The following is an 18,286-nucleotide window of genomic DNA, read 5'->3' as shown; positions in this document are numbered from 1 at the left end:
ACGCAATGGGGGGGCCCCCCGCGGAAAGATACATTGTAGTTTTGAAGAAAAGAAAAGAAAAGAAAAGAAAAGAAAAGAAAAAAAGTAAAAGAAAGAAAGGTTCCGATGAACGAAATCTAGTCTATTTCGCTTCCTTCTGGACCTTGTCGACCTTCTCCAGCACGCGAGAATACAGAGGATGCTCCTTCTCAAGCCCCGTAAGTTTCGTAGTGGCGTCCGCGGCAGAATTTTCCTTCAAGATCTTGAAAAGCTCAAAGCTCTCCTCGTCATCGGGCACATTCTGGAACTTCAGCGCTTGCTCAACGGCGTCCATCAGCGCGGTGACCGTGTGGCCCCGCTCAGCGAGCTGTGAGGCGGGCCCGATGAAGCGTTCCTTGCGAGATAGTTTGCGGAGCGGCGCGCGGCCGACGCGCTGCACGACGTCTTCGAGATGAGGGTTGGAGATGCGGGTGATGATCGAGCTGACGTACCTCGCCTGTTCTTCGGGCGAGATGCCGTGTTTCTCCACGATCAGTCTTGAGGTTTCTGCCAGTGCCGCATTGACCTCTTTGCGGATCCTGTCATCGCGCAGGGCGTCATGGATTGTCTTCTTCCCGGCTGAATAGCCGTAGTAGGCCGCGGTTGCGTGGCCGGTGTTGACGGTGAATAGCTTGCGCTCGATGTAGGGTTCCAATTTATCAACCCAGTGGATAGCCTTGATGTCTGGGTGTCCGACGTCACCGAAGGGTGTTTTCTCCACGACCCATTCGTAGAATTTCTCGATCTTGACGTTGAGGCCAGACCCAGGGTCCTGGGTGGGCACGATGCGGTCGATGGCGGAGTTAGCGAATTGGGCACGGCTGTACAGCGACGCAAGACGGGCTTCATCCGTGTTCTCCTTGATGAAGCCATGGAGAGTGTCTGTGGCTCCAATAGCGTTTTCGCAGGCAATGACAGCTAGTGGTTTGGACAGTGTTCTGGTGTCGATACCCTTGGCGATCGGTGGGGCGATGAACTTGAGGATGTTAGGGCCAACAGCGCAGGTGACGACATCGGCCGTAGATATCTCCTTGATGACGTCGTCGAGGTTGTGTTTGGAGTTTATGGCGCGGTAGTTGGTGATAACCTTCTGCTGCTCACCTTCCTCGCTGATCTCAGTGACGGTGTAGGATGAGTTCTTGTTCAGGGCATCAATAACATTATCCATCACATCCACGAAGACAACCTCATAGCCAGACTCGTGGAGGAACTCGCCCACGAAGCCACGGCCGATATTGCCGCCACCAAAATGAACAGCCTTCTTTCCCATGGTGATGTAGGTGGTTAGCGGGGTAGATATGAAGGGGGTCTGTGTATGTATGTCGATATCTATCACTTCTGAGTTTTAGCAAGTCGCTAGAATGGAGAGGGAAGAGCAAAGAGAGGTCCAAGGAGAGGAGACGAGAGGAGGCACTGGAGAGGGTAAGTGAATTGGCTGGAGTTAATTGACTTTGAGGGTGAAAATAGAGGAAAGGAGAAAAGAGGATAATGTGTTCTATTTATGACTTCCGGATTGGGCACACCCGCACAACTTGGTGGCGGGGCTTTTGGTTTGGAGATGAACACAACAAAAGGAATTGAGTTGCACAAACGCCAATGGACCTTGTTCTGGGCACCTCTTGTGAGCCCATAGAACTGGCTAGAGAGCTGGAGAAACAATCTTCACAAGGCACAACCATGCACCAACGCCGCAGCAGTCTTCCAAGTGGACGCTTGCGGCCAATTCGCTGCTGGGTGGGCTCCAATTGCACTGACGCGCCGCCAGAATATTTAGTACGCGGGAGATACACCACAACCGGCCAATTGTGGTATGGGGAGGGGGGTACCCGCCAGGTACCCCACCCCCGCTGGCAAGACGTCACAAACTGCCCAAAACAGGTTTAGTCAGATGAGGCTGTGGCTGCGAAGCCGACATTTGTCTTGAGTCTTGACGTTGACTGACTGTCTAACTTTGTCTTCAGCAACTTCAACGACTATGCAGTGATAAACGGTTGGGGTAGCGTCTCTCTGCGTTGCGCTCTAGCACGGCTGTTGTGGTTACCCATAGCCCTGGCCATACCTTGAACTGGAACTGGGTGTCGTTGGCCACGTCGTCTATCGCTCCGTTTGCAAGTGGAGGATTTCAGGGTCGGGATATATCTCGTGTCAGATCCCCTAGCGCCCTGGCCCGGTTAGTTGGCTTCTTGACGAAACAATCTAGCCCAGGATCCTCGGCCTCCATGGAAGTGGCGTTACGCTATGTCATTAAACCAAATGAAAATCATGCCCCAGCTTTCCAGATTCATCACTGCAACACTCGCTTTCAGTATCGAGAAGGGTGCATCGTTTCTTATGACCATTGATGGGATATAAAGGTCAATCTTGCAATATCTGAAGAAACGTCGTTCATTCGCAAATTTGAGCGTGCCGTCTCCTTTCACGATTATTGGCTGCAGAAGCAAACCTTTCGACAAGCTTTCTTTACGCGCTCCTGCTATGGTACAGGCACAAACCCTGCTTGCCCTCTACCCCGAGAGACTTCACGCACTCCAGGGGTGGTCAACAGGGTCTTTGCTTGGAAGTAATGCATCACCATGAGCCCAACTGATGCCCGAAACATTTATCATTTGCTCCAGAGGGTGTAACGGCGGAGAAGATCGTTCCTCCATATTGATTTTGACAAATGCAGATACTTTGATTCTATGGAAGCAAAATTGGCTCTGGATTACCACTCTTGTCACTACAACGTAATAGCAACGATATCGGTTCCGCTCTGAGGGGGGAAATGGATGTGGATGCAATATCCTTGGGGTAGACATTTCCAATTATGCATGCAACAGGCATGGGATAAAGGAATATGAAGCGGCCAAAGATATCCACCTGCTCGCTGGTCACGCATCAGATGGGAACCTATTGTTAGAACAAAAAGCACATGCCTGGTATCAGAAATGGTATGCAGTCATGACCGGGAATTAAAGACATTCGCCGCTGAAGAACGATCAGCGAAACAGTTAAGATATGCTATTTATGGCGCCATTTCATTGGCTTCAATCTCGTGGTCGGGTAACATCACAACAGCCCACAGATGTGGCTTTTGGCATGTGAAGGTAACATGGGAGAGATCTACCATCCTCGCCTAGACCAATTTGATATGATGACATTATCTCGCTGGCTCGAAGAATTGTTTCCAATCGAAAGAGCACGCAAGGGCCACCTTGTGCACGGTCGCCTAAAATGATTAATGCGTCAAATTTATTTTTTAGCATCGCAAGAACAAAAACATATGTATTCTTTCCTTGACCCCTTCAACTCGAGCCATTCTATGTCCATCTGAGAAAAGAAGAGAAGAGAGCAAGAGAGAAGAAATGAAATTGGATGATGCCAAACCAGCTGAAGTTGTCTTTAAGAATCGGCCTTTTGTCTCAGAGGAATTCTCCATGATAATTGCTGCAGTTCACAAACAGCAATGGATGTATGTATCATGAAAGTGGTGAGCGATGGCTAACCAGGGCATCTAAATTGCTATGCATAGCTATGTAGTACGCATCTAACTAATCATGAATGACAGCATTATAGATGAGGCTCACCACGATATTGTGAAGGAAAAATATTGAGAGCTGGACATCCACGCCTTTTATCTAGCCGCATATCGTTACTTGAAGGAAGGAAGGGCATGAAAACAGTGGAATTGGTCCCTTAATGCTTCGTCACCATGGTCAAGTTTTATCCAGAGCTACGCCAGCTTTCCCTGGACAAGTTTCTCAGTGATGAGTACTGCCCCAGTGTCTTCTTTTGGAGTATCCCAAATCTTTCAGATGCATCACCTACACAATTGTACTGCAGCTCGGATGAATAGCTTTCTGATGGGCATCCGTGAAATACATAGAGCGTGGTGACTCGAGGCTCAAAAACCATGCTCCCCCTCAAGGACGGATCCTGGGCATGTTGTTTGGATTGATTTTGATCAGGGGATAACCTATTATAAGTGCCGGATCACATATATAGAGACAGATTCTCTCAGCCGGGAAAGAAGAAGATACAATTGCAGATCTCAGAAAATGTTAAACTGTGTGGTTGGTTGTTCAGTTCATTCCGAATCCCACCGTCCACCCTTTACATAGCTGACCTTACACCCTTAGAGAAACTCAAACAAGAGTATATATTCTACAGCATATGGCGGGTTCCCCTCTCATTCATTCCTTAACTTACCGAAAAACGACACATCAACGGGCGCATAACAAAGAATGGACAATCGATACCCCATGTCCTAACTTGGGTGTCTTGCTCCAGTCATGCAATTGCTTCCTCACATGTCTACCCCCCATACCCGCTGTGGTTTATTCGGTTGCATTGTGGGGTTAAATTATTCACCATCAAAGAGTGTATGCAACGGCAAGCCTCCGAAACTGTTGCGTAGTTTCAAAGCATGCTTAAATGTAAGCTATTTTGATTCAGCGTGCGTTCTATCGCATCTACTCAAACAGCCCTTGGTGTTGCGCGGCTTCGAATACCAATAGCTCATTTCTTTTTTTTCCCCCTTGAACTCAAGGCATACGCTAGATAGTTCAGATGGACACTGCTGTATATTACTAGGCCCAAGTTTCCTAGTCAAGTTTGGTATTATCAACATAAATAAATTAGTTAATTAAGAAGATGAGATCCAGCCCCATTTCCTGAATGAATCTATCTATATCAACTGGGAGGAAATGAAACATCACACAACACGGATATATCTTACAATCATACCTAAAACATACCTGAAGGGCAACACCGGCGGGGCCTCATATGAATAAATGGGATAGGAAAGAAATGGGGATATGATGTGTATAGAGCACATGATAAATGGAAAGGCCCAAGACATTTCCAAAACAACTAGAGAGAAAAGGACGGATCTAAAAGTACAATATGTGTACTGTACATGTACATGTACAAACATAAGCCAATTCATGGGCGGTGAATCAATCAAACATGGGATACCAGGTACCACGAGAAACGGAAATTGGAATTGCAAATAAGGACAGCTAAGAGCTGCGGCGCATAATTTAATATACTGTTCCGCGTAACAGCTAGAAGATGAAAAGCCTTCGTCTTTACCGATTTGGACTGAGTATGTCTTTCAGACGCTTGTTTTCGGTTTCCAGCACACTCCGCTCTTCAGCGCTAAGAGTCTTCTCCTTATGGGCGAGCTCATTTAGCTGTTTGGCCTGTTTCAGGATATAAACCGATTCCTCAAAGGCAGGTAAATAGGGACGAGAGAATGGCCAACAGCCCTCAGAAACTCGGTCTGATGCAGCCTTGACCCTTTCCCCCTCGTCCGCGTCTTTGCCATGCTTAGAAAGCGTCGCGTAGGCGAGTAATGATATCAGTTTGTCAACCTGCGGCCGCAGTGCGTCAATAGCGTTCAATATTCTCGTCTTGAACACCATATCAGAAGTCTTCGTATCAGACACACGCGCCAGGATGGGAACGGATTCCCTGATGCTTTCTTCCGAGATGCCGTACCTGACAAGTTCCAGGTACTTGGAGAGAATCTCAGGCTCCGGCTGCATGAGAACTGTATCCATAAGCCCAATCAGCTCGCCAGCTGTTTCGAGAACGTGTGGATTCTTTCGATCGCGAGAGCAACAGCTGATCGCGATGACGAAGGTTTTGCGCGCAACCATGCCGGGTCTAGGTAACATATTTTTAATAATGCGAAGAGCTTCAGTGCTGGAGCGAGCAACCCGCAGAAGACGCAGATATTCGTGGAATGAATGTGTATCTGGCTTTATCATGGATTGTTTAGGTCCAGATGTGAAAAGTTCCCAATACGCCCGGCCAATGGCAATTCCGTTTGGTGTTGTTCGGCAAGCTGATAAAACCAAGGACAATTCATCGTTCGTAGGGATAGGGAGAGTGATTTGTAAACGGCGTGATTTCGTTCTCGTTCTCGTTTGCGCATTTTTGTGGATCTGCGAGAGGTCTACCGGCTTGAATAGGTATTTGAACTCTTCGGTTTCTGATAATGGTTCCGGCTCTTCATTTAACTGTTCGACTTCTTCGGCTGGAAGTCCTAATTCTTCAGATGCCAGTTCCTGCTTTTCGGGCAATGGTTCCGGCTCCTCCTTCAGAGCACGGCTCATTTCATCATTGCCCATTGACACCCTCTCCAGCTCGGAACTTTCAGCACTAGACTCTTGTTTCCCCTCCGCCAACTCTTGCGCTGTCATTTTATTTTGCTCTCTAGTTCTGGGTGCTTCAAGCTGCGTATCCACACCTTCAAGCAAAGGAACATCCATTGTTTGGTGCAGTAAGGCGAACACGTCAAGGCAATCACGTTTTCGTCGGCCGAAAAGAAGCAAACGCCCCATTGCAGATACAAGAGGTTGATCGACAATGAAGTCGCCCGCTCTCCATCGGCGTACCACATCAGCCCATATTCTTTTCCCTTCCCGCACTGCCAATGCTTTCTTCTCCGCAATGCCATCTACTTGGCTGCGAGGATTAAGGTTCTTGGTTTCGTTAGCTGTATGTGCCTGAAGGCCGTTGAGAACAATGGTAAAAGTCCTTGAGTCAGGAGCTCCGTCACCACGTTCAGGAAGCGACCCAGCCACTTCCCATAAGGCATCCATATTGCCATGCCGGGAGCACACGCCCAAAACCGCATTGACATGTAGGACAGATGGCTTAACGCCGGAATTGGGTGAGCACAAGCTTTTGTAAATCGACAGTGCTATCTGTACTGATTTTTGAGAACTGCTGCGCGCTAGGCCCCGAAACATAATAGTATAAGTGTAAGAGTTCGGTTTCCGGCCTCTTTTTTTCATCTACATCTAGTATTAGATTTTGGGGAAATTTTGAAAAAATGGAAGCAGAGGATCCTCACATCGTTATAAAGCTTGAAAGCCGCAACCGGTCTGTCATTTTTCATCTCATGGTCAAATAGCTCGTTCCAAGCAACCATACAATCATAGCCTCTCGACTGTGCGGTTCGCACTAACGCAACCGCCTTCTCGAGGTCTCCTTTGTTGAGGATCTGTGCCACTCGCTTTGACAAAACTACCCGATCCCTTGCCCACTCCAATTCAATGTCGATTGCCTTCTTCGACACCGTAGGTCTCCACACTCTTTTCTCTTCCGGCTTTAGTTTCCCTTCAACACCTATCCCTGAGTCCCCAACGAGTTCTGCTTCAACGAGTTCCTCCTCTTTTCCGCCAGGCTTCAAGTAGCCAGTCGTCTTCAAGGATGGGGTACGAGGTCTGGAGTCTGATCTTGATCGCGTAGCACGTCCTCCACCACCCGGTGAACGTTTATCGAACCTTGAGGTGGAAATACTTCTACATTTGGATCCATTCCCAGTAATATTCTGCGCCAGGAAAGCTCCCGAGAGTCTGCCACATAGCATCGAACCCCTGTTGCCAACCAATCTGGTAGCTAATGTGCTACAGGCACAGACATTTCTGCACCGAAGCATTTAAACAATACCTCTTCCGTAGCTTTTAATCGTCGTGCACCGTTTCCTCGAGTCTTTGCCAATAGAATAAACGGGGTCTAAACCTAGAAGAAATCGTCAACTACTAGTATCACTCAGAGCAAATAAATTTGTAGGAAGCTGCTCTACAAACTGGGACGAGGCGGGAAACTTACCACAATTTGGCACTTTTATCACAAAATCCCTCAACAGCTAGCTACCTTATTATATGAGGGGATAGCAGCTCAAAAATCAGACGGCTGAGTTCCAATTCGTGTGATAAAAATGCCTTCTGTCGACTGCGACGCGCCCAATGAGATTTTCTTTGGCTTCCGATGATTAGCCGGATGAACTAAATTCCGCCGAGAGCTCAACTGGGCACGCCCTGAAGAGTTCAAGTACTCGATGGACAAAATACTACTGGTAAGAGAATATCGTGCATAGATATATATTCATGTCCTCCTATCCCTTTATACAGATCGGTTAGGTTATATTGAATCTCTAAAAACATCCACCCGTATATAAGCGCGCAATCCCTCAACTGCCTAAACATCAAACACCCCGCCAAACCCTATTAACCAATTAGTCTGTAGCGCTTTGTACATGCCAGTGTACATCTGTAACAATCTGTTAGTTCAATCATAACCTACACCAATAATATGTCTCTTTTCTAACATTTGTGTTGGCCAAAAAGCTGCTGGGTCCGGAAATCAGATGCCACTCTATGCGTTTGGTTCGAACGGCTCTGGTCAGTTAGGGATCGGGCACTTGGATGATGTTCCAGTCCCTTCTCGGTGCCTCTTTGAGCAGGAGACCAAAGAAAATGGTCCAAAAGACATCGATATTGCCTGTGCATCAGATGAGCCCGTCCAAATCGCCGCTGGGGGGAACCATACTCTAGTTCTTTTCAAGTCCGGTGCTGTTTATGCCGCTGGGTCTAACCAGAACGGCAGGTGTGCCCATGATCCCAATAGAATTACATCATTACTACATTTCAGTAGAGTGGGTTTTGCTAGAGGGGACGGCAGTTGCGTTAATCGCTTCAAGGCTATTTTTGCAACATGGGAGGCGTCCTTTTTTGTGGACGCTGACCGGGGTCATCTCTACGTCTGTGGAGTGGGCAACAAGGGTGAACTGGGACTGGGGGAAAATTATGTGGAGGCCAATAGCCCCACGCGGATTCGCGAATTTCCACCAACAGGGTCGGAAATAACATCCATTTCCAGCAGTGTTTCGCATACAGCGGCGACGCTCTCGAATGGTGAAGTTTATGGATGGGGGATTTCAAGGAAAGGTCAGCTTGGTGAAGAGAATATAAAGAAGAAAATCTTATGGGTACCGCAGAAGATCGAGGGTGTCTCGTTCTTTGCTTGTCAGGTTGCTTGTGGGAGGGAATTTACAGCTGTCGCGGGAGATGCACGGACGGGAGAGTTTGCCATTTTTGGACCCGAAAAGTGGGACATACTGTCCGGTGCACCGAAGGAGATTAAATATTACACTACCCTAGCAGCTAGTTGGCATGGTGTATATGTCCACAAACAGGATGGTTCTACCATATCGTGGGGCAGGAATGATCGCGGTCAGTTGCTTCCACCAAACCTCCCACGGCTTGTGAAGCTGGCTATAGGGAGCGAGCATGCCGTTGCTATGATCGAGGGCACAAATATTGTGGCATTCGGATGGGGTGAGCATGGTAATTGTGGACCAAACACTGATGCACAAGGCAATGTCGCTGGACGCTGGAATGAGATCCCGCTGAGTGCTGAGGGCAGCAACACAGTCACTGGTGTAGGAGCAGGATGTGCGACAAGTTGGATTATGACGGCCTAAAGCAGAATGTTAAAAGTGGGCGGTGCGCCAAGATCATTCCTTTGGTCACTTTACCAACTCGTTTTAAAGGCCACAATCTCAGCGACCAAGTGACTGCAATTTAGCCATACAAAAAGATTTTTCAAGTCATTCGCCAGCCATATCAATCAAATATCCCTCGTATCTATTCTGAAGTCAGTATCAGTGTGATAAAACACAAGGATCTACATACTTGTGATATCCGCTGTGTCGGCGGTATTGCCATTGAGCTTTCTTGGTCCTGATCATTTCGTCTCATACTCGCCGCAACAGGCGTGATATCTTGGATACGCCCTCCAATGCTTGCCTGCAGCGCACCCTACGGAACTTATTAGCGGTACTGTTCGGGAAAACAAGGGGGGGAGTTGCTGGCATACCTGATCCATATGTGTGTCCCAACCAAGAGTGTCTTCGTCTTCGTCACCATATCTCGGTTCATCCCATTGTTGGTCGTCGTCAGCCGGGACGAACAAGGATTCGAAGGGAACCGACTGGTGTGGCGGCTGTGGCAGGATGCTCGCCTGAGTTCCCTCCCTGGCTCCTGACTGTGAATGCGGCTGGAGAGAGTGAGTTCTCGGGACAGATTCCGGGATCTCAGGTTGGGGATTTGCTGTCGGCTCTATTGGATGGACAGTAGTCGGCCGTGAATATGGCCTTGCGGATAATTCTCGGTTTCCGTTTGTGGATCCGGACGACGCCTCTCCAGCCTCCCCTCTCGTCATCAACGTGAACGCGCACGCCATCCCTCCTACTTCGTAGGACAGCTGCATTGGCCGGCATGGACGGGTATATCGTGCCACAATATCTCCATTCAAAGAATGTGCATGGATGACGATAGCCTTAAAGTCCTTGACGTTGATAGCCACATGAAGATTATCCTCCACTGTGAAATGGTCGAAATCTTTGGTATCGATAGCTACAGATGTATGAACGGGTTGCTTGAGAATTTCTGCAGGTAATTGGTTAGAATTTTAGATAATTATAACCAATGAATCCATCTGCCGGCTTCCTTACGTTTTCCATCCACAAGTTTTGTAGTAAAGCTCGTAAATACCACTCTATTATTCTCAGAGAATATATCCAGCTGCTCCGCAGTAGGCGCAAAATGGTCAATAATTTCTCGCAAATACTTGGAATCTATACTCCACTGGTTTTGAGTTTTTGATTTGTCGAATAGAGCATGCTGAATCTCCGCGGCTTCATAGGTTAATTTGTATGTCTTGACGACCCCTAGGCGACCGTGCATTAGTTTTCCAAGTTAGATAAAACAAATAATCAAATGGCATAGCAAAGGAAAGGTTTCCACCGCACCCTGCCTGCAAATCATCTGGATGATAAATCTGCATTGAGTTTCATTAGGTCCGTCCTGGAGCCGGACTTCACAGCGCTCAATGGCAGTCTCTTTGTCTTTGAAGTCACTGACTCGGCCCCTAAACACTGACAACAGCGCCTATATATATAACATTCTTAGTAGATAAACATGCGATGCACACAACAAGGCTCTAAAAAATAAACGTCGCCCACCAACCTTTATATATATTTGACAGGTGAATTTATCTGCAGCATTACCAGCCGCAGCACCGGATGCAACGCGTCTCGCGCCACCAAACATGTACTGCGAGAAAAAGGTCGAGGCATCAAACTTGAAAGACGCATATGCCGACTTGGTCGGATTCAGTGCTGAGAGCCGGAGCTAAACCTCCGTTGATTTCCGTCAGCAACACACAAGATAAGGTCTTCAACATAAGAGGTACCGAAGGAAAAACGAGTTGAAAATTAAATTTCATACAAAGGATGCCTCAGCTTCAATCGATACACTTTCGTTGAATTTTGCAAGGCATATAAGCACATCATGCAGCTGAAGCAGAGCATCTGGAGGCAACGTAAAGCGGAGAGAAGTCATGGTGTAGAGACCTGAGAGGGATCCTTGATGAACATTGAAGTAGGGATGTGATTCACATGGCTGCCCGTCTTGGATTTTATCTGAGCGTTCCCGTATAGTTGAATTAGTGCTTTGAGCGCGTTATGAGTGATGTCTTGAGCTCTCAATGAAGGAAGGCTGTTAAAATGAGATTAGGTAATCATCAAGGACGGCCTTTGTTGGAATGAAGCGAGGTATACAACAATAGTCCGAAGATGCCCAACTATGAGAGATTAGTTTTTTTTATTCTTATATATATATATATACATCCTCTGTCCTTGCAATTAAATGGATCAGTTCTTTCACCGGGATCGAGAATATTGACCTGTCAAAATAGCATCGACAAGAGTAGTTACTATACATACAGCAAGCACGTATATATCAGGAATACCAATCGATGTCTACATACTCCGCATGTGTGAGGTATAATAAATGGTAGGGTAGTGGTATCGGTAGTGTTCAGAGAGACAGGCACTGTAACTAATGCCAAGGTACCCCGTATGGGGTACGATAATATGGAAAAGGGGTTCAGATAACTAACCATTTACAAGATTTACAAGATGCGGAACAGCAAGTTCAAGTGGAAAAGAAAGCAGTAAGTGTAATAAAGAACAGCGCACACACAAAGGAAAAAAAGAACATACGAAAGCCGGGATTCGCTGGTGGTCCCTCGAGCCCCAATCGGAGAAGAATCTCCCGACCCATGGGGAAACAGGGCGTGGGGATCACTGGGTCAGCCTGATTTATTTTGGGAGGGCGCAAGACGCATGCCTCGAGGAGTGAGAGACTAGCCAATGGATCGAAACGTGGACACACGGCCACAGACATAACTTTGCAGCCTGTGGAGAGATGTTTATATAAGCATCGGGTTTCCATCGTAACCTTCGGATTATGCACCACTTTCACTGTGCTGAAGGTGGAAAACTGGAGGAGAAGACGAACGGAGGTACCGGGATCCACTTGATCTCGACACGGGGGAACGAGGATATCTTGATAGCAGCGGGGGACGACGGCTTGGACTAGCCCCTTGCACTTCCAACATTTACACATATAGCCCTGACAACCAGCTCTCACGGCCCTCCCTCCATGGATGCGGAATTTCAGACGTGGTGGATCGTCTATCAACTAAATACCAACGGCAACATAACTATGGTCAGGAATATCTGCTTTCTTGCGCTCCTTACACGGCGGCTGCAAGGAAAAATTGGTTCTTGACACCAACAGATTCTTAATAGCATTGTTCTGATCCATTTGCCCGCACTTGTGGATGAAAAAAAGGAGCATACTCCTGTATCCAATGTGTTCTCGATCCTTCCACTTCACTTGACCATGAACATTGCCTCCCAAATCAAGATAGCAACATTGTGGGTTGTCGAAGCGATGGAAAACATACAGGACTCCCTCCACTCTGTCTGTCTAGAAATAGAATCTAAGAAGCCACTAACTTTCATAGATTATTGAACTGTCCAAAAGTGAAAACACAAAATCATGATGAAAAAATCAAACTTGCAGTGGGCAGAGAGCATGATCCATGTGATCCATCATTTTATCTGAAAGCATTGTCAATAGGTACAGCTCCTGAGAATACATTCACACCATCTCAGGTGGATGAGAGGAAACAAAAGAAAAGCCAATGTCTGACAAATCTGATCCCAATCTTGAAGGCTAAAGGTACAATTGTTTCAGTGATCTATATCTGTCTTCACCAACAGTGCACAAAGTAAAACACTGACTCATCAGAAATACCCCTCTTTGTCACAGATGAAATATGATCCAGAAGGTTGGGGACATCACATTCAACATTCAAGAGACACAACACCAGTCCATTCTGTTGATTGTTTCTGTATAGCTCTTCCAGCTTTGATCTTGCTGCTTCTGGATCTTGAAAGTTCCATTCAGACACCCAAACACCTTCAGGCTCCATGGCACAGAGATACTCATTTTTGCCATGACAGTCACAGTATCAGCTATCAATCAGGGTATGGTAAGTTCAGTTATCATCAGAGATGTCATTTATTGCTGAAATTGCTTTGTGGTCAAAAGCAGTGTCTGAGCCATTGTTGAGATGGACCAAACAATGGCAGTGATCAAAATCATCTATCTCCCTGTTAGTTCCAACGAGTTGATGTGTCATATGGACTTACCCTCATTGTTTCCACCCACACATTCCGGGGGTTTCGGTCCAATGTTACATTGTCAGATTGGTGGGGTATATCCATAACTTCATCATGACTAGATCAGACCTCTCTTTCTACCACTACACTCGACGGGCTGTGAGGGTCTTCGACAGTACAAGGTTGGGACTGTGTAGCTGTAGGATTAGGACGACAATGGGGATGGGGTGATGCATCAGGGCGTTGATGCGGACCGCTCAGGGTTGCATGAGCCACCCTTCTTGATGAATGAAGGTTGATATTACGAGCATTGGTTTTGCTGCGGGTGGTAGCCATACCGTCAGAGGGAAGGAAATCAAGCAGGAGGAGTCGTTGAGAAAATAAGGACGAAGAAGGAAAAGAATCGAAGGGGGAGAGCACGCCTATTTAAATACCCACGCCGGGCTCACTCGCTTCGCAATACTGCGCCATCCGCGGCTGGAACTGCGTTCCGTGGTGACTACAGGAATTTCGATGGGCTGACCTAGACAGAGAAATAATTCCTATGCCTTACCCCTATTGGGCACCGATCCTTTCCCCTTACCCTTCCCTGCGGTAGGGGGACCCCTAGGGGTATACATGGCAGTTGCGGCGCGATTTCATGCAATACGATACCGAACTACAGGTTTGGTGGAATCGCCGAGTCTGTCTGGAACTGAAATGAGCCACGGATGGGAGAGCCATCCTGGGGACCATGCTGGGCCGGGCTAGGGGTTTCTCTGCTGCCAGGAGATCACATGTCGCCTCAAGAGGCGTTGTCATCGCACGAAGGGAAAACTGAGCCGCAAGACGAGATAGAGACCGGTGGGTCCAATTAGAGATCCTGCAGAACTCGCGGTCCCTGCCAGCGACAAGCAAGCCAACCATATAAACTCACCCGTCAAAGAGTCCACGGAGACTTCGCATTACCTCGACAACATGGAGCTCCGCGGTCGGCAAGACATTGGTGGGCTGCATGGCTGAAGCTGGTGTATAAGGGGGGATTAGAGGTACCAAGTAGTAGAGCGGACAGATATCCAAGCATCTCGAACACAAGAAGGGGAAAATGGTTGACCTAAGATAGGGCTGACTTACATAATCACCCCTCGCCCTCCCATCTTTCCCGATTCGGCATGCGGGTCAAGTAGCGCACTTCGCACTCCGTACAGTGATAAGCTCAATTCCACAGAGGTTGAAGGCTGTGGTCATGGCTAAGGGTGGATCAACTAAATATTAAAGAAGAAAATGTATCAATTCTCTAGCCTTCCCAGGTCCTCATTTTAAAATGAGTTTAGAATATGTCAAGAGAGTATAGCACTGTTTTGATTAGATCGACATGGTTCTTCATTATTGCTATATTGCTCGGTTAAGAACGAGAAACGTAAGCAACTTAGAAAATAAGGTGATTAAGAGAGTCTGATGAGGTGTAAATCAACTTGAGAAGGATCAAGAATGTCTTTGAGTGATCACTGACCCATTCTCTTTCCCACTGATGCTCGGTGGTACATCTTCTCAGCTTCCTCCATCCTACCCTGAGCTTTATAGAGATTACCAAGATTGTTGACAGTGTTCAGAGTATATGGATGATCTGGTCCCCACACCTCCTCATACCCATTTAATGCAGTGGTATATCTTCTCAGCTGCCTCCATCCTTCCCTGAGCTTCATAGAGATTACCAAGATTGTTGACAGTTCTCAGTGTAGATGGGTGATCTGGTCCCCACACCTCCTCACACCCATTTAGTACTTGGTGGTACATCTTCTCAGCTTCCTCCATTCTACCCTGAGCTTTATAGAGATTATCAAGATTGTTGACAGTTCTCAGTATACATGGGTGACTTGGTCTCCACACCTTCTTATAACCATTTAGTGCTTGATAATACAGCTTCTCAGCTTCCTCCATTCTACCCTGAGCTTTATAGAGATTACCAAGATTGTTCAGTGTAGATGGGTGATATGATCCCAACACCTCCTCATAACCATTTAGTGCTCGGTGGTACATCTTCTCAGCTTCCTCCATCCTACCCTGAGCTTTATAGAGATTACCAAGATTGTTGACAGTGTCCAGAGTATATGGATGATCTGGTCCCCACACCTTCTCATAACCATTTAGTGCTCGGTGGTACAGCTTCTCAGCTTTCTCCATCCTTCCCTGGCCAGTATAGAGATTACCGAGATTGTTGTAGCACGAGCTTATGAGGTGTAGTTTTTCTTTTGGTATGTTGAAGTCAGTCGTACTACTGACGAGAGCCAATAGTTGATCACTGTGAGGAAGCAAACGACGTTCCAGCGCCCAATGTTCTTCGGCCTCCGAAGCCGGTGCTGCACACCCTAAAATAACCGTTGCGAGTATTCTCATCTCATTCTTCTCTGTTAATTGAGTATGGCACCACTCATGGACCACAGGATGTACATGGTATCCTACAGCATTTTCTCGATGTTCTGCGAGCGAGTAGTCCAGAAGCGGTTGAACAGCTTCGAGGAATGATAACTCATCTGAAATCACTGAACGAAACCAATCAGGGATTTCATCCTTCCCGTGTATCGTTGTTGAGGAAAGCAATTCAAACCACAGGTCTGTATGTGAGAGGCACGACCACAGCTGGAAAAGATACGCCGCATTAGGATTGGCCTGTTTCACCTGTTCGAATGAAATTTGCCAAGTTGAGAGGATGCTACGGGAATAATCAGGTGGCGGCCGTGCCAGGTTAAAGAGCCTTTCAAAAGCCTTGCGGTACAATTCTAAGTACTTGTCCACTGAAAGCCGATGTTGTCGCAGGTAGGATCCCGCAAGGGTTAGAGCAAGTGGAAGTCCGTCTAAAGCGGTAGCTAGTCGCTCCCAACCCACGATCGGCCTTCGAGCCGTTGATTCTAGAAGCTCTTTACTCTGATCCAGATTCATCCTTGGGACCTTGACACTGTGCCAGGTAGAACCCAGATGTGGGAGTCGGGTTGTCACCAAAATAGAACCATGGTCGGCTCTGGGGAAGTATCTCAATATATCAAAGGCGTCGGGGTCGGATGTTTCGGGTGTCCAGTCCCTATCGATGTTGTCAAAGATCAGGAGCCATCGATCATTTCCTCGCCGGCTGAGCCACATCAGGACGTCTTGGACTACATTTTGCAGCTCCTCTGTAGGCCCTGATTTGGGACTATGCTGCCGGTCTGGTTGTTGATGGGTGGGAAGTCCCTCCCTAATGCCTGCGATGCTTTGGCTAAGACTACTGTTTGTAGAACCATCAAGCCAGAAAACTGCGGTGAATTCTTTACGATATTCTCTCGCAAACTCGATCGCGAGACGGCTTTTTCCAATACCACCAACTCCGTACAAAACGAACAGTCTCCGTTGTCGTGGATGCTGGAGAGAGAGCAAAGCGTCTTTGATCTGCTGTAGCTCGTTTCGCTTGATGAATGCACTCGACACGGCAGGGATAGGAAGTTCAAAATCGATGATGTAATCCTGATGGTCTTACAGAAGTAAATTAATTATTATTGGCTTTCCTTATATAGAGCCTTTCCTCCCCCGCCTGGCACTTCGGACCCAAAAAGGGAGATAAAGAATTGAGAAAGCAAGCACAATGAACTTTCAAAATCATACACACTTTCAGCGGGCGCAGTATAGAAATGGCTTGCTAATGAAATAGAACATCACTCACTGTCAGTAGTTATGGCGGGCACCTCATCCATCTCCACACCTGGTATAACTTTGAGAACCTCCTTAGCAGTGGCAGCTGCCGTAGCTGCAGCATAATTCTTCCAAGAATCGTTTTTGTGAGAGTCAGCGTAATTGCAGATACCCCGTATCGTGGCGCATCCAAAGGTGTTCATCAACCCCTCAGCCTCCATTTCTATTGCAAGAACATAAGGATAAGTCTCCGCAATCTGTTTCCTTTTCGCGCTATCCTTGATGATCTGATTACCCGATGCTATTGCTCCAAAATGTAAAACAGGAATATGTTCCCGTGCTCCTCGCGATTGGCGAATCTCGACCTGCTCGGAGTTCTCTAGGCACTTTTCACATGTACTACTGTCTGGATCGATATGGCCATAGCCGCTCTTAAACAGGCAATCCTCTAGGGCCGGTCGATCGTAGCTCTTAAAGAAAGGATTTCTTTCAATGGCGTGAGAAATGTGTCCTAGAATTGTACTTTCCTCGTCCGATTGTAGTGATTCCAACTCGTTGAACGCGTTTCTTAACAACTCTGGCACTCCATTTAAGAAGGGCTGGGACTCAAACCCCATCGGTGTGACTTTTCCGCGGTCGTGAACCACAGCTCCTCCGGACCGACCATCTCCCTTGCTGATGACCACATCTCCTAAGCGGATATCCTTTCTATCGGGCACACCACCAGCGGTCCCTACTAACAGACCAAAGCGTAGTTTACGAAATGTATTCAGTAACTGATTCGCGACGAACGCTGCTGCTGTCGTGCCTATATCGCTCTGGCATACAATGACGACATTATGCGCACAGATGCGACCATATGTATAGATATTTCGATCAGCTTCTGGCTGCAGAGGACTGCGATGCAGCTCATCGAGCATGTTTCTCGCTGCGGTCTTCTCTTTTGGGAGGGCACAGATCCAGGCCACCGTGTAGTCATCAAGCGTTAACTGCCTGGTTTCTTTCAGCGGCCAAGCCATGGTTGTGGAGGTGGCTTCGTCAACTGATGAGTATCGATGATAACTGGAAAACTAAAAGAAGATCATAGAAGTGATACAAGGCTTGGGAGCAAATCTTAGGATGTGCCGAGAACCTCGCTCAGCCGCGTGTTTTTTGAGCGCACGTTCTTCGCAGCGCGACGCTTGGATTTTTTAGCTGCGTATCACAAATATAAGGTAATTGTTTCTTATTTTAAAGCGTGGTATCCGCAATGGAAGTCAGTCGAGGTATCAAGAACTTAGAGGTTCAAAGCTTTAAACCTAATTTTCAGCACAT

The 18,286-nt window shown here is 47.3% G+C and overlaps 6 protein-coding genes across 6 annotated transcripts; 2 read left to right on the top strand and 4 right to left on the bottom strand.

Annotated features, from left to right (window-relative positions):
• Positions 1 to 121: 121 nt before the first annotated feature.
• HCBG_08109 (mannitol-1-phosphate dehydrogenase) lies at positions 122 to 1,288 on the bottom strand (the record flags this gene model as incomplete). Its single annotated transcript, XM_045435158.1, has 1 exon — positions 122 to 1,288. The coding sequence occupies one exon, from the start codon at positions 1,286 to 1,288 to the stop codon at positions 122 to 124; it is 1,167 nt and encodes a 388-aa protein (XP_045284464.1).
• Positions 1,289 to 1,614: 326 nt separating this feature from the next.
• Positions 1,615 to 2,595, top strand: HCBG_08108 (uncharacterized protein; the record flags this gene model as incomplete). The annotated part of the gene is made up of 3 exons (XM_045435157.1): positions 1,615 to 1,826; positions 2,042 to 2,188; positions 2,373 to 2,595. 3 exons carry the CDS (start codon positions 1,615 to 1,617, stop codon positions 2,593 to 2,595), a joined length of 582 nt encoding a protein of 193 aa, XP_045284463.1.
• A 2,492-nt stretch (positions 2,596 to 5,087) lies between these two features.
• On the bottom strand, positions 5,088 to 7,381 carry HCBG_08107 (pentatricopeptide repeat protein; the record flags this gene model as incomplete). The annotated part of the gene is made up of 2 exons (XM_045435156.1): positions 5,088 to 6,803; positions 6,863 to 7,381. 2 exons carry the CDS (start codon positions 7,379 to 7,381, stop codon positions 5,088 to 5,090), a joined length of 2,235 nt encoding a protein of 744 aa, XP_045284462.1.
• Positions 7,382 to 8,161: 780 nt separating this feature from the next.
• Positions 8,162 to 9,405, top strand: HCBG_08106 (uncharacterized protein; the record flags this gene model as incomplete). The annotated part of the gene is made up of 1 exon (XM_045435155.1): positions 8,162 to 9,405. The coding sequence occupies one exon, from the start codon at positions 8,162 to 8,164 to the stop codon at positions 9,275 to 9,277; it is 1,116 nt and encodes a 371-aa protein (XP_045284461.1).
• Positions 9,406 to 9,419: 14 nt separating this feature from the next.
• On the bottom strand, positions 9,420 to 11,291 carry HCBG_08105 (DNA repair protein rad9; the record flags this gene model as incomplete). The annotated part of the gene is made up of 7 exons (XM_045435154.1): positions 9,420 to 9,440; positions 9,489 to 9,614; positions 9,673 to 10,244; positions 10,310 to 10,525; positions 10,607 to 10,745; positions 10,824 to 10,988; positions 11,085 to 11,291. 7 exons carry the CDS (start codon positions 11,196 to 11,198, stop codon positions 9,420 to 9,422), a joined length of 1,353 nt encoding a protein of 450 aa, XP_045284460.1.
• Positions 11,292 to 14,953: 3,662 nt separating this feature from the next.
• HCBG_08104 (F-box domain-containing protein) lies at positions 14,954 to 17,991 on the bottom strand (the record flags this gene model as incomplete). Its single annotated transcript, XM_045435153.1, has 2 exons — positions 14,954 to 16,815; positions 17,004 to 17,991. 2 exons carry the CDS (start codon positions 17,989 to 17,991, stop codon positions 14,954 to 14,956), a joined length of 2,850 nt encoding a protein of 949 aa, XP_045284459.1.
• Positions 17,992 to 18,286: the final 295 nt, after the last annotated feature.

This window comes from Histoplasma capsulatum (genome assembly GCF_000150115.1).
Source record: "Histoplasma capsulatum G186AR genomic scaffold supercont2.13, whole genome shotgun sequence".
In the NCBI taxonomy this organism is placed as follows: domain Eukaryota; kingdom Fungi; phylum Ascomycota; class Eurotiomycetes; order Onygenales; family Ajellomycetaceae; genus Histoplasma; species Histoplasma capsulatum.
This window is presented reverse-complemented; position numbering and strand designations above follow the sequence as displayed.